At 57.4% G+C, this 13,839-nt stretch overlaps 1 protein-coding gene across 27 annotated transcripts in view; it reads left to right on the forward strand.

Annotated features, from left to right (window-relative positions):
* Positions 1-13,839, forward strand: part of ZNF185 (zinc finger protein 185 with LIM domain) — a 66,934-nt gene that overhangs the window by 3,203 nt on the left and 49,892 nt on the right. For all 27 annotated transcript variants that reach the window (XM_070604511.1, XM_070604492.1, XM_070604496.1 and 24 more), the window contains exons 2-4: positions 12,092-12,170; positions 12,359-12,482; positions 12,895-12,945. In XM_070604511.1, coding sequence (XP_070460612.1) covers positions 12,137-12,170; positions 12,359-12,482; positions 12,895-12,945 — 209 coding nt within the window. In that variant the 5' untranslated portion in view covers positions 12,092-12,136. The remainder of the gene's footprint in view (positions 1-12,091; positions 12,171-12,358; positions 12,483-12,894; positions 12,946-13,839) is intronic.

Here is a 13,839-nt window from a genome sequence, read left to right on the forward strand (position 1 = left end):
ATTCTTAGGTCATTTCTGGATGCCTGCTAAAATCCAATTTGCTTTCATTTTTAATTTTCGCTGTTTATATTTTTAACTTTTTATCTTGGATTAATTTTAAACTCACAAAAATGTCATAAGAATGGTACAGAGAACTCCCTTGAAGCCTTCTCTGGATTCCCCGGTGTTAACATGTCTGATCGTTTTCCTCAGGAAGGGGGAAGCTGACATGGGAGCACTGTGTGATAGTAACCTTCCACTAAGGAGTGGCCATGGAGGGGTCAGGAGGTGCACAGGGCTGGAGTCAGTTCATTTTCCCAAAGGGAAACTGAGGCACAGAGAGGAGCTCACTCAAGACTCATTTGAGGATTAGGAATGGAGCCAAGTTACCTTATCTCTCAGATACACATATGGATTTGGCGAGTGTTTTCTGATTACTTGCCTGTGTTGGGCACTGGGGCACGGAGATGACTGAGAACTGAGAAGGGTGGGGGAGGGAAGAGGGAGGGGCAGGTCTGGGTGGAGAAAGGACTGGAAAATTAAAGGACAAGAGGCCCTATGGGTGTCATTCTCAAGCTCTAATGTGGGGAGGCAGGAATCTGTTGTTTAAGCACACATCCCAGGGGACCCAGAGGCCACTTTTGGAAACACTGTCTAGGACTTTCCCATGGGGAGCATGCTCACTTCCCACTGGCGGTGGCGGATGAGGTGGCTGCAGAGCTCTGTGGCTACACCCTGGGTCAAAGAGGAGACCTGGCCTCTGGGGCCAGTGGTGGGCAGGCCCCACGATGCTGCCAGTTGCTGCTGGGGGCACACCTCAGGCCCTCGGTCCGGCACCCTTGGGCTGGTCCCTGGGATCATTGGCTCAGCATGCCACTTTCTGATGACTAGGTCAGTTTCCCAGAGAGCTTGATGTGGCAAAGGGTTGCTATGGAGAGAGCAGGCACAAGGATTGCAATCACGAGAACGGCCATCCCTGGTGAAAATGCTTACATCAGGCGGTGCCTGGTTTAGACTGAAAAAAAAAAAAAAACAACCCAAACCAGGACTTGCCTCACCACTTCTGCCCAGCAAGCTTCTACTCCTTCTTTCATTCTTTCCTGAGGGCCCAAGCCAAGGGCCCCTCCTTGGGAAACACAGGGCTCTAGCAATGCCCTCTCAGAGCTTCCCTAGGCTCCTGTCTATCTGTCTGCCCAGCAGCCAGCCTGGCGTCAACTTTCCGTAAAGGCTTGTTGAATAAATGAAAGTGTGGCCTTGGGCAAATGCTTTCTCCTCCCTGGGTCTCCATATTCTTATTGAAAAATGGGAACAGTGATAAGAGGTAAGGGTAGAGCTCAGGGGACTCTGGGTTCTGGGGCGCGCAGGAAAGTGAGAAAGGAGGGGCCTAGGAGGGGCCTGGGAGGGGAGAGCCCTACTGGGATGGGTGGTGAAGGGTGGGGGGAGGGGCCTGGGCAATTTTTTCCCGTTGAGCTCACTAGTGATCACCTGTAACTAGGACAAAAGGAATTAGCTTTGGCCAACGTTAGTCAGGGGCAAGTGGGGGACTTGTGGGGGGCTCCCTGTCATGGTCCTGCTCTGGCAAAGGCTGAATGAATGGCAGAAGTGAGGGTACATGGGTATTCATTGTGTGGTGGCGGGGAGAGTTGATTGGGGTGGAGGTGGGCTCCACGACCCCTGAGTCCCTTTCAACCCGCTGGGCCATCTGTGTGCAGGTGGGGATAGCATCTCTGTCCCACTGGGATGGGCTTCAGACTGCCTTGGTTCCCAGGCTGCAGAGACAACAGAGGTGTCAGGGGTGGCAGACAGAGACAGCCCAGGCCCCACAGGAGAGCTCCCAGGGTTCCTCTGGGTATCTCCTCCTGGTACAGCAGGGGAGGTGGAGGCCCTGAGAACAACGGGAATGTCTCAGGTAGGATGCTCTGGCAAGGGGTCCTGTCTGGGGCGAGGGCTCATGGGCCCTGTTGTCCCCAGCATGTTGGCGCTGCCCAGCCTCCTGGCCTCCACAGAGACATCTCAGAGGGCCCTGACCAGAATCCCTCGGTGGCCCTTGAGGCCAAGCCACCTTTGAAATGGCCAAGTTACTCCAAGCAGTCACTTGTATTCAGCCCCCTGAGAGCTAGAAAAGGGGCGCAGGAGAGCCTGGAGGAGTCAGCTCCTCAGGACGGCCCCCTTGGGACTGGAGCGCCACACAGCCTCGGGAGGGTGCAGGCCCTCCTCTGACGTCGGCCTCCCAGGGCCCCTCCAGCACTGGTGCCAAGAAATCTAGATTCTGGGGTGTTGGCAGTGGGATGGGGGGAGGTGAAATTCCAGACTTTCGTGCAGAAGTTGTTTACCTGTAAAGCACATTTACAAATGCTCCCCCCGCTATGCCGTCTTTCTCTATATTACATTTTTTCCCTCTGCAACCCCAGTCTCCGCCAGCTCCTTCTCCACGGGGTGCACCTCCTTCCTGCTGCCCCATTGGCCTCCAGGCGGGAGCCCCCGGGGACTGGAGCATCACAGGCAGTTCAAGGTGCTCCACTCAGCGAAAGGAGCCGGCTTGGGGCTCCTGGGAGCCGCGTGCTGAACAGCAGACTGTGGGGCTCAGACGAGACCCAGCTGCTCAGCCATCCCTCTGGCAGGTCTCTAAAGGGCCCCTTCCCCCTAGACCGCTGCTGAGGCCCTCCGAATCCCTGGAAGCCCTGGAGCAGCAGCAGCACCTGCCCCACCTCTCCCTGGAGGGAAGCAAGCTGTCTGCTGACTGTCCTGCCAGCTGCTGAGACCAGGAATCAGGATGCCCTCGTTCCGGAGACCTGGCCACAGGAGGCTGCTTCATAAAATGGGATGTTTGGTCATTCCAGCCCTTTTGGCCCAGAAAATCAGGTCAGCCTGGGTTAAAACTTAAGACAGTTGGCCAAGTGTGTGCCTCGAGAAAGGACTGGATGATGGCAGGTGGAGCTCCCTGACTTTTAGCGTCCCCAGCGTCCTGCTAGGGGCCTGGGCACCGCCACCTTCTTTCCTCTCTGTGTCGGGGCATTCGTTTCTCAGCCCAGCGTGTGGGGTGCATGCCAGCTGGTCTTTGCACTTCCCGCTGCAGCTCCCTGTGCAGGCTCCTACCTTCCCGCAGCCTGGGTTCTCCCTATGATGCGGGCTCTCTCTATGTTGCCCTCCAGGTGGCGTTCCAGAGGGAGGCCAGCACAGGGAGGGAGGCTCTGAAAACAGCACTGCATGTGGTCCTGTGGCCCTCGTTGAGCAGAGGGGCTGCACTGAATCCCACACCTTCCCCCCACGACCAGGTGCAGGGATCAAGGAGTGCTTTGAGAATGGGGCTTCATCTTCAGCCAGAAAGATTAAGTGACATGCCCAGTGACTTGTTCTAACAGAGCTAGGACTTGGACTCTTTGTTTAGTGCTCCTTGCTTTGCACCTAAGCTGGAAGAGACAGCATGGATGTGTGGCTTCATGGCCTTGACCAATCCTCCATGTCTCCGATAGCAACAGTGTGCCCCTCCCGTGAAATGATAGATGATGGGCCCAGCTGGCTCATCTCTGAGGCTTTCTGAACCAGCAATGTCTCCCACCACCTTCTCACCTTTTGTTTCTGCTGCCCCCTTCAGGTTCAGGGGGCTGCCAGGCCGGCTGCAGAGGGAAACTCTCTAGGCAAGGACAGGCTGGGAGAAGGCACCTGCTGCCTCTTGGGTAGCAGGCGGGGCCCTCCAGCAGGCCGGATTTGACTACCTCAGTGTCACCCTTCCCCTGGTAACCCCGATCCTGGGACAGCTCATTACCCTGAAGGAGCTTGAGAGGGGCCTCTCATGGGCATTGATGCACAAGGGAGGACCCTTACCTTGAAGCTCGAAGGCCTTTGCTTGAAACATACCCAAAAGGACCCGAGTGTCTATTCCAGAAGGTGGCTCTAAGGCATGGAGACTTTTCTTTGAGTCCTTTCCCCGATGCTGGGGCCAATGGAGGCTCTTTGTCCAAAGGGAATATTTACAGTGAGAATAGGCGGAAGTCTCACGCCCATGCCCGGAATCCCCCATCGCCAGGACAAGCCTTCCAGTGAGTCGAGCTATCAGACCGGTGAGGAAGGGCACAGTCTGGGAGGGTCATGCAGAGGTGCCCCTGCTGCCTTTTTCCCAACCCCTTGTCGCCCCTAGATTGAGTTGGGCCAGAAGGGAGGCATTGAGGAACTCTGGTCAGGGGAGCTTTGCAGGCTCTGGCAGCTTGGAGCCTCAGGGCTGTAGAGCCCAACTCAGGCTGTTATAGGAGGGCCAGAGGGGGCAGGTATGACAGCTGGGGTCCCCCTTGCAGGCTTGGTTTTCCCATAGTTGAGTCATTGAAACCCTCATCCAATGGTGGGGAGCCAAGGCCCCATGGGAGAAAGGAGTCTCCTTCCTGCCAGGTCAGCTGTCTCCTCTGAGACCCCCTGGCAGCCCCCAGTTGAAGCATCGGAACTGGCTGGATGCACTCATCTTAGGAACAAGTTGCTGGGAGACAAGGACTTTTCATCACTTCACCTGTTCTCTCATGATCCAGATGGGAGCACTTACATTTCTGCTGAAGTGATTGGGGGTGGCCATATTCTGGGGCTCTGCCTCTGTTAGGGTTCCCTGCCCCAGAGCTCCATGAAAATACTCACAGACAGAGCCTTACTAAAACGTGGCCTGAGGTTGGCCCAGCAACCGGCCCTTCCACTGGGCAGCCCAAGGCCTTGTCACTTCCCACATCCATATTTGGTCACTGGGCATGGCTGCATGGGCAGTGCCCTGGCTGTTCCCTCTTGCCCTGTCCCACTGCTTCCTCACACCAACTCCTGACCTACACCTGAGGGGTCCACCCAGAGCTGAGCCGTGGGCTCTGGTTCCAAGAGATAGAAATGCGTGTGATCCTTGCAGGCCAAGAGGTCAGTACACGTGTCACAGCTCACCTCTGGGGAGGAAGCCCTGCCTCCTGCTCTTCCGCCAGTGGCCCACACACTCATGCTTGCTCACAGTGGCCAGCGCCCAGCACATACATTCAGATAAGCCCCAACACCCGTGCCCTCTGGCTGCAGCTCCTTTGTGTGCAACAACGTCCCGTGCTCCTGGAAGGCAAGGCTAAAGGTGCTTTGTTCTATTCCCTCCCAGCTTACCTAGGAGTTCACTGCCTGGCATCCAGCAGCCCCCATTCCCTTGCCACCCAGGGTGGGAGAAGGGCAGTTGCTCCGCCTGCTATCTCCTTTCACACAAGCCCTAGCCACAAAACTCCCAGGCCGGGAGCCCGGGGGTCTGGGGTGGGCCTGGCAGGACCAAGGGCCGGACTGCCTGTGTTCACCGGCCCAGCTGCCTTGCCCCTCCTTGGGGTTCATCCAGTTGTCTGGAAGAAGCTAGCCCATCCCAGCTGGGCCAGGGGAAGTTGGGGAAGGGAATTCCAGTCCTGGGGCAGGCTGGCATGAGGGTGGCAGCACCAGAGTGAGGGCCCCAGGATGGGATGACACTCAGGGGCTGGAGAGGGCCACCAAGGAAGATGCCCTTCCATGCCTGCCCCCATGCCCGTGCCTGCCGCAGTCTCTGCCTGAGGTGAGCTCTGCACCCCTACACCTTCCTCCTCTCCTGTGCTTCCCTCTTCCTTCCAGGCTAGTGGGAAATGCAGACATTTTTAGTGCAGTGTGACTAAGAATGGGACCAGGCTGTATCCCCAGTCCAGGGGGATGTGGGACTTGATGGCACTTCTGGGAGATGCAAGGAGGTAGCTGCAAGGGCAAAGAGACAGAGACCTGCCTGGGAAAGGGAGTATGCACAGCATGGAGAGTCAAGCGGGGTGGCAATTCTAGAAAACTTTCTCCGAGTTAGTCTTCTCATCTTGGAGGCAGAGCACGTCCTTGTGGGGCGATGGGGCAGCCCCTCCTCCTGCTGCTTCTCTCTCCATCTCTGTCTCTTCACGCATCAGCCAAGCATTTGCGTCACTGTCTGCCAACTCCCCCGGCTCCCTCCCTCCCTCTAATCTGCCTGCATCAGGCCCTGCACACATCGGCTCCAACTCCACTCCCCGAAGGCCTCTGGCACACCAGGCTTGCTGCGGCTAGGGAAACCAGGCTCCTCACACTCACTTATTAGCTCCTTGCTTCTCTCTATCCAATCAGGGCCAGAGGCCCCTGCCCTGGGAGGTTGCTGGGCAGCCTTGAGAGGCTGCTGCAGCAGTGGGGAAAGTGCAGAGGCAGCATGCCCATTGGCATTCAGAGGCCATCTGTATCACGGAGGGCTGGACCCCATCTGCCAGGGACGCTCCCGCTGCCCACCCCTGGAGACATCTGTAGGCTAATGGAAGATGGAGAAAGAAAGAGATGAAGGGCCAGGAGGGTGGCCTGCTCAGGAGGACTTGAACTTGGTCATGAACTGCCCTGGGATGGGCTAGTGTAGGCTGAGTGTGGGGCCTTGCTCAGAATGGGCATGGAGAGAGGTGCAGCTTGGTGGGGCCATATCTAGTGAGGCTCCAGGGGTGCGCCATGAGGTACAGCTCGGGTGGAAGGCGGCAGATAAGCCACTCATTCCTTTGGTAGCCCAGGCCAGGTCCCTAAGCAGGGCAATATGGCAATTCCTAAGGAACAAGAAGACTTCTCCCTATCAAGGTAGGAACCGGGCCCACAGTACTGAAAAGCTGCACGGGGGCTGTTTGGGAGGAGAGGACACCCACCATCATCAAGACACCGAAGGCATGCGATGCAAAAGAGCTGGCACCAAATTCCAGGGAGAGGTACATGCTCTGGCTAGGAGGTATCCTGCAGAAGGAGGCCCAGCAGACAGGTGCACAGGCTCAGTGTTTCGGCACCACTTTACAGATGAGGAGACCTGGGCTCAGAGAGTGGGATAATGTCACAAACATGGGAGGCCACTTAGGGACAAGGGCAGAGATGTGAGTGGAAGCCACAGCTTGGGGGACAGTGTTTCCTCTCAGGTCAGGTGGCCCTTCTGGATGACAGGGCTCGTGGGCCAAGGGGGTTTGGAAGGAGGCCACGTGCCCAGAGGAAGAAGAAGACCAGAAGGCCTGGGCAGGCAGGAAGTCTCCTGCCCCCGTTTTGAAGGTGGCTGGAAATGGAACATTCCAGCGATCCTGTGTCCATCTCACCAGGCTCTCCATCTTCTCTGTGGGGTGAGTGAGGAGGTGCAGGGGCCCCAGTGCAGTTTCTCTCTTTCCGTGTCTTCTTCTCCTTCTTTTTTTTTTTTTTTTGAGGAAGATTAGCCCTGAGCTAACATCTGCTGCCAATCCTCCTCTTTTTGCTGAGGAAGGCTGGCCTTGAGCTAACATCCGTGCTCATCTTCCTCTACTTTATATGTGGGATGCCTACCACAAGCATGGCTTGCCAAGCAGTGCCATGTCCTGCACCCGGAATCTGAATCAGCAAACCCCCCAGCCGCCAAACCAGAACCTGAGCACTTAACCGCTGCGTCACCGGGCCGGCCCCTTTCCCTGTCTTCGTGAACTTTGTCTGCATCTTGCATCTCAGGTGCCAGCCCTGGGGCACGAGAGACCTTAGTGTGTTGTTTGGAGACGGGATAGAGAGTCTGGGGCCTCAGGGGTGTGGGCTGCCCTCCTCAGAGGGGATTCTAGGTCGGTGCTTGGAGCCAGTAGTGGCTGGACCTGTAGCAGCCAGGCAGGCACTGTGTATGGCTGGCCGGAGTCCAGGAGGCCCCTCTGTCCAGCAGCTGGGGCCAACTGCCCAGCTTTGGAGGAAGCGTACAGGTGCTGGTGGTTGCTGTGCCTAGGCTGCCTGGACCCTGGCTGTTTGCTCGGAAGAGCATTCCATGGCATCGTGTGTGGGGTCAGCATGGCTGCTGCACAGCTGAGGCTCACATTCCGGCTGCACCCACCACCCTCTGGATGTGTTGGAAGTGTGGCCTGGGGCTGGTAGTCGCCTGACCTCCCAGGCTCAGGAGGGTTTGCTTTGCTCCCGATGAAGCGGAGACGACTGTATACTGCTGCCTGTGCATTGTAGATCTCCTACCCGGCTTGCGCGTCCTGGCCCCTGGACTGGGCGCCAGCCTTGGTGTCCTGCTGGCAACCCACATCCCCGGGCCCCATCGAAGGGCAGGGCCGAGGCTGTGGTCAGCCAGGCTGGGAGTGCTGGGGGGAAATCCTCCTCACCTGGCCAGAGTTCTGCTCTCCCCAAGCAGGGGGAGGGAGTGGGGCCTTCAGCACCCGTGTGTGCAAAGCACATCCTTCTGGCTCTAGTGCGCCCCTTGCGCTTTTGAGCGGAGGCCGGCCTCCTGCTCCCGGGGATGCTTCTGCATGCGTCATGCTGCCAGAAGCAGCTGCTGCTAGACCTCCTGACTGAGATCAAACCCCAAACGCACCGCCTGCTCCCCCTCCCACTCTAAGCTTGTGGGCAAAGAGGATGGAGGCTCCTGAAGGAGGCCACGTGCGCCTGGGTGCGGCCCCACAGAGTGTGGCATGGCGCGGCACAGCAGGCCCCCCTAGAGGCCCAGGGTGTCCCCCCGGCCCCGGGTTGTCCACCCTTCTGGTGTGAGGGAGAAAATTCCTGGGGCTGTCGCATCCATTCACTCTCCTCACTTCTCCATGCCCCCTCGGCTCTGCTCACCTGGCATCAACTTTTGAGGCCCATTATTAGCTATCCATCAGCCCCAGCTCCCATTTCATTTGGTTAAACCATTGTTTGTTCAGTCTTTATCCCACAGGCAATACACGTTCATGATAGGAAAATTAGAAATACACAGAGGAGCAAAAGATTTGAGTATATATATCCTCAGATGTTTCTCTCTGCATGTTTATGTAAATCTATTTTTAAGTAAATGGCACCATCCTACACATCTTGTTTTAAAAGCTGCCTTCACTTGATATATGGAAACCATATAGATGAAGGCTTGTTAAATATTGTATACATCAATATCACTGGTAATGGCTGCATAGTATTTGCTTGGATGGTGATGGATAATATGTTTAAATATGACTGTTGGGAATTTAGATTATTGCCAAATTTTCACCATCACACTCAGCACTGGGGCGATGCCCCTCTTGTACACTTTGTTCTGCTTACGCAGTTGTCTCCCTGGGGGAGATGGCTGTGAGGGGAACTGCTGGATCGTCAGGCTTGCCCGACCTGAGGCTTTTGATACATTCGGAGACTTGTCCTCTAAAAAGATGCCCCAGTTGACGTGCCCACCAGCAGTGTGTGTGAGCTGCCCGGGAAACGCCCTCCCAGTGGTCTGCTCCTGGCCGCACTGAGGGTTTTCCCGGCTGCCCATTGCCTGGGGGGCTGCTCTGCCTTGCTCTCTGAGAAGGGTCAAATGAAGGGAGGGGACGATGGGTCTGAGGGGAGAACTGGGTCCAAGGACGGGTGGCGATGTTTGGTAAGTCAGAAGCATGGCCCCTCCAGCCTCCAGCCCAGCAGCAGAGGTAGCCCATGCAGGCTGTGTGCTGGGAGTGTGAGGGGGGTGCCTGGGCTCTGTCCTCACTGAGGCTAGTGGAGGGGACACGTCTTGTCTGGGAAGTCTTGGGTCAACAGTACCAACGGGCTGAGGTCAGAGGAGTGGAGAGCCCAGTAGGAGCAGGGCAGGCAGACTGGTGGGGCCCTGAGGGAGGACCAGGGCTTAGTTCAGCAAGAGGAGCTGGAGGGCATTCTGGGTGGGGAGACCAGCTAAGCAAGAGCTACCTTCCGGGGATGCTGAGGCATGTGGTCTGCTTGGAGCACAGCATGGACATTGAGGGGGTTGGTGAAAAAAGTGGCTGCATCAGGGCGTTGGGGAGTTTGCCCCCAGTCTTAGAGACGTGGGGGAGCTGGCAGAAGTTGAGTGAGAAGCCAGGGCTGATGTGGGCCAAGTGGGATTAGGGGCCGATGAGTGCTGCTGGAAGGAAGCACCGATGAAAGCAGGTGGTCCAGGGAGGAGGTCAGAAGTGACTGGCCTGAACCGGGGCTGTGAGGGTGTGGGAAGAGGAGGGGTTGGCAAAATGGAGGGAGAAGCCAGATCTCTAGCTACGACATAATTCAAATCTCGTGTGTCCATCAGTCTGGCTGGGACTCATCACTTTAAAGGCTCCTTGTCCCAAACAGCTGCTTTCCAATCTTCAGTCCCGGGGAAGATGCTTCTGCCTGACTCTCAGATTTATTGTCCCATCAAAAAAATGACATTTTATTTCTGAGACAAAGCCTTGGCCCTTGTCTCTGCCTGGTCAGGTAGAGCAGTAAGCCCTGAGTCTTCTTACTGTAAGGAAATGAGGCAGCACGGAGTCCCCTGCCAACTCCACTCTCCCTCACTGTGGGCTCTTGTGTGGGTCTCAGTCCCTTTCGCCTGGGAGCTGCCAGTGGCCCCTCTGCCTCTGTCATTCTGCATGTGTGTAAGTCTGTCCTGATTTTGGAAGTGGCTTATTTGGTTCTGATTTGGCAGAAAACTTCTAGGCAACGTGGTCAACAGGTTTGTCAAGGGAAAACTGATGAGTTCTTGAAGGAACCTAAAGACCAAGTCTTGAGCTGAGGCCTAGAGGAGGTGAGGGACTCACCCAAGGTCTCACAGTCAGTCAGCAGCACAAGAAGAGCAAGGGACCAAGATCTCAGGTGGCGACTCTATGTGACCTGCCCGGTTGGGCCACTCCATGGCTGTTGGGATGGGACAGTTGGGCCTCTATGGTCTGGGGATCACCTGTGGAATGAACTCTGCTATGGCAGCCTTGGTGCAGGGCTGGGCACGGGGGCACCCATTCCTGGTGATGAGGTGCTGTTCCTGGCATGCAGCAGGCTCGGGCCTCCTGGGCTGCTCACTCAGTGCAGTTTATGGGAACGCCAGCTCTTGCTGATGTGGCAAATTTGGTTTGCTCTTGGCCCCCTGCCTGCCTGTTTTAGTGTGCCCCTAACCTCCACAGAAACATGTCCAGGCCTTGCCAGCTGGCAGCAGGGCCTGGTTGCTCAGGGCCTGGCCCTGCAGGGGCCCAGAGGGGGGCAGGCCCCCTAAGAAGGAGGCTGCTCTGCCTCAGGACTGTCCTGGTGGAGCCTGGGCTGCTGCTGCCCGTTGTCACCACTCACATGAGCTTCCAGCCCCTCTCTTGAGGCCCAAGGGGCCAGCTGTGGCGGTTCAGGGCTTCAACTAGACCCATGACGTGGGCCTTCCATCTCCCGGCAGCCTGGAGAGCCGGCTTTGTCACCCCAGACCCTCCTGGGGCAAACAGCCTTCATGGCGCTGTGAAAGCTTCAGAGACCTCACCGACACCATGGCCCACCCCTCACTGGCCACGGGAGGGCAGCACCTGGCTCAAGGGCATCGAGGAGGCCAGGAGGGCAAGCAGTGCGAGAAGGCAGAGAAAGGAAGAGAAAGAAGATCATAGAATCCTCACCTCATAGATCCCCACCCTCGCCTGGTCCCCGAGGGTCATTAGGAGTTGGCAGTGGGACTCCGGGCTTTCTCTTCTGGAGATGGAGCCAACACCTGAACCACACAGGCCTGCACACCCCCAGGCTGTGTTTGCACTGATTGAGGACCACCGGCAGTCCCCTCTCCCAGCAAGGACAAGTTGAGTTTCACTGCTGCTTGGCTCCTATCCAACTGCCCTGTGATCTTTGCGTACCAGATGGTACTGAGCACTTGCAAGAACATGAGTGCATTCTGTCCTCACAGCAGTCCTGATGCGTAGATTTTTTTAAACTCCTATTTTACAAATGAGGACACTGAGGCAGCCCAGAGAGGTTAGCTAACTGGCCCAAGGTCTGTCAGACAGCTACTAAGGAGTAAGAGAGATGGGCCAATCCCAAAGCTTTTGGTCCCCAGCCCCTGCCCTACCCCAGTCCCTCCTTCTGAGTCCACCATGCTGGCCCCCAGGGAGCCCGCCGTCTGCATGGGCCTCACCAGGGCCCAGAGTCTGGCCATCAGAGTCTCTAGGAGGGCTTGTGGTCTGCCCTTATCAGCCATCTCTCGAGCAGACAGCCCCTGGCAGCCAGGCTGTGTTCCCCAGGAGAGCGGCCTTGGGCAGAAAGGTGGCTACGCTGCCCAGTGGGGACCTCTGCTCACCACCCAGGACTCCACCAACTCTTGCTTCCCAATGCCCAAGCAGACAGTCTGGATAGTCTTGGTGTGCCAGGAACCACATGGTAACCTGGAGCCATTATAAATGCATGAAGTGACAAGCCGTGTGCTTGCCTTTGCCCCCAGGAGCCCTGTTGAATCAACTGAGAAAGGACCTGCAGAGCAAACGCCATGAGCATCTCAGCTCTCGGAGGCAGCACCAAAGGTGAGGCCTGGGCTCCCTCTTGTTCCGGGCTTGGCATGTGGCTGCCTTCTTCCAGGCCTGCCCTGCAAGGGCCACAAGCACTGCCTGGGCAGCAGGATGAGAGTGGCATATTGGGGGGGCTGGAAAGGAGGCCCTAGGGTCCTGGGCTATGCTTCCCTTCTGAGGCTGTGTGGTCTTGCCCCCACCAGGGAAGCCTCTCCCACCGGGTGAAGAGGAACGCAATAACGTCCTCAAGCAGATGAAGGTGCGAACCACACTGAAGGGGGACAAGAGCTGGATCACCAAGCAGGATGAATCGGAGGGCTGCACACTGTAAGTCCAGGAGGCCAGGAGGGCTGGTGGGGACGGGGTTGTGATCCACGGGGGCGCCCGTCCATACCTGGAGATGCTGAAGGGCTTCCGCCATTCAGAGCTAGGCCAGGCCATGTGGCCACAGGCCAGCTGGGGAGGCCGGAGCCTGAGAAAGCAATCCAGCTGAGGGCGAGACTCGACCAAAGTCACAGGGTGGGAAAGCCCCAGGTATGGCACATGCTTATGGCATGTAGAGGCAGGCCGGGGACAGGGAAGGGGCGACGGCAATGGTGGGCCAAGTTCCCGGGGTGCATATACTGCACCCCACCTCCCCTGCCTTGGGGCCTAGCAGGCAGCCTCTAGGATGGAGGCCACAGGGTGGCAGATGGCATGGAGCTTGGGAGCCACTCTTTTGGGACCCCTCTTTCCCCAGCGAGCTGCCCTCTGGCCGGAGCCGTGCCACATCTTTGTCATCAGCTGCCAGGTAAGAGGTGATGCCCACATGACTGGTGGGCGGGCCCCATGCTGCAGTCCTCAGAGGTTGGGGAGGGAGCCTGAGCCACGAAGGGACATCAGGGTCTGCAGTGAATTTTCTGAAATCCACAGGAAACACGAGCGTTTCTGCTTTGCTCACTCTTGGGAATGGGAAGCAGGGGTCACTGGATCCAGGTGCCTGGCCTGGCTGTGTGGCCTTGGGGCTGACAGCCTTCCCTGCTGGGCCTCCATGGCGCCAACTGTCAACTGGGATCGAAATTGTCACTGAGACCCCTCTGCAGGGAGTGAGACAATGTCCCTGAGGTGCTTCGGGTGGCTTCGAGAGTCGCACATGACGTCCCCCCGTCGGTAGCCTGCCTGCTGAGTGCGCCTGGTAACCAGCATGCCAGAGGAGATTCACATGTTTGCTCCAACTGTCTCCCTAGTTCAGGATGACATATTTTGACAGCTGGCTGAGGGGAACGGCCCATCCCCCCTCTACTTAGAGGACTTTTGCATAGTACTGTCCAGAGAGACTCTGAAGTGCCAGCACCTCCTGGCCGTGTCTGGAGGAACTCCTCCTGAGGAGTAAGGGGATGGGGGCCACAAAGTGCGGGCTTGATTCTTGCTCCGAACAGCTGGCAGCGGCAGCGGCAGCGAGTGCAGGGCCAGAGCCTGCCTTGGGTGGTAGTAGAAGCATTGGAAGCAGCTGGAAAGGAGGTGGCCAAGTTCACTGCTAGCCCCAGGGGCTGCCTCCAGTAACTTTAGCCTTGCCCATCATCCCACAGTGACTCGGCGCCTGCTACCTGCCAGGTCCTGTGCTGGCCACAAAGGACACAGCCCTCTCCTCAGGAAACTGACATCCTGGCAGGGAACAGGGGCACGAACCAAGTAGAGAGATGAA

The sequence above is a fragment of the Equus przewalskii genome, chromosome X (genome assembly GCF_037783145.1).
Source record: "Equus przewalskii isolate Varuska chromosome X, EquPr2, whole genome shotgun sequence".
NCBI lineage: Eukaryota > Metazoa > Chordata > Mammalia > Perissodactyla > Equidae > Equus > Equus przewalskii.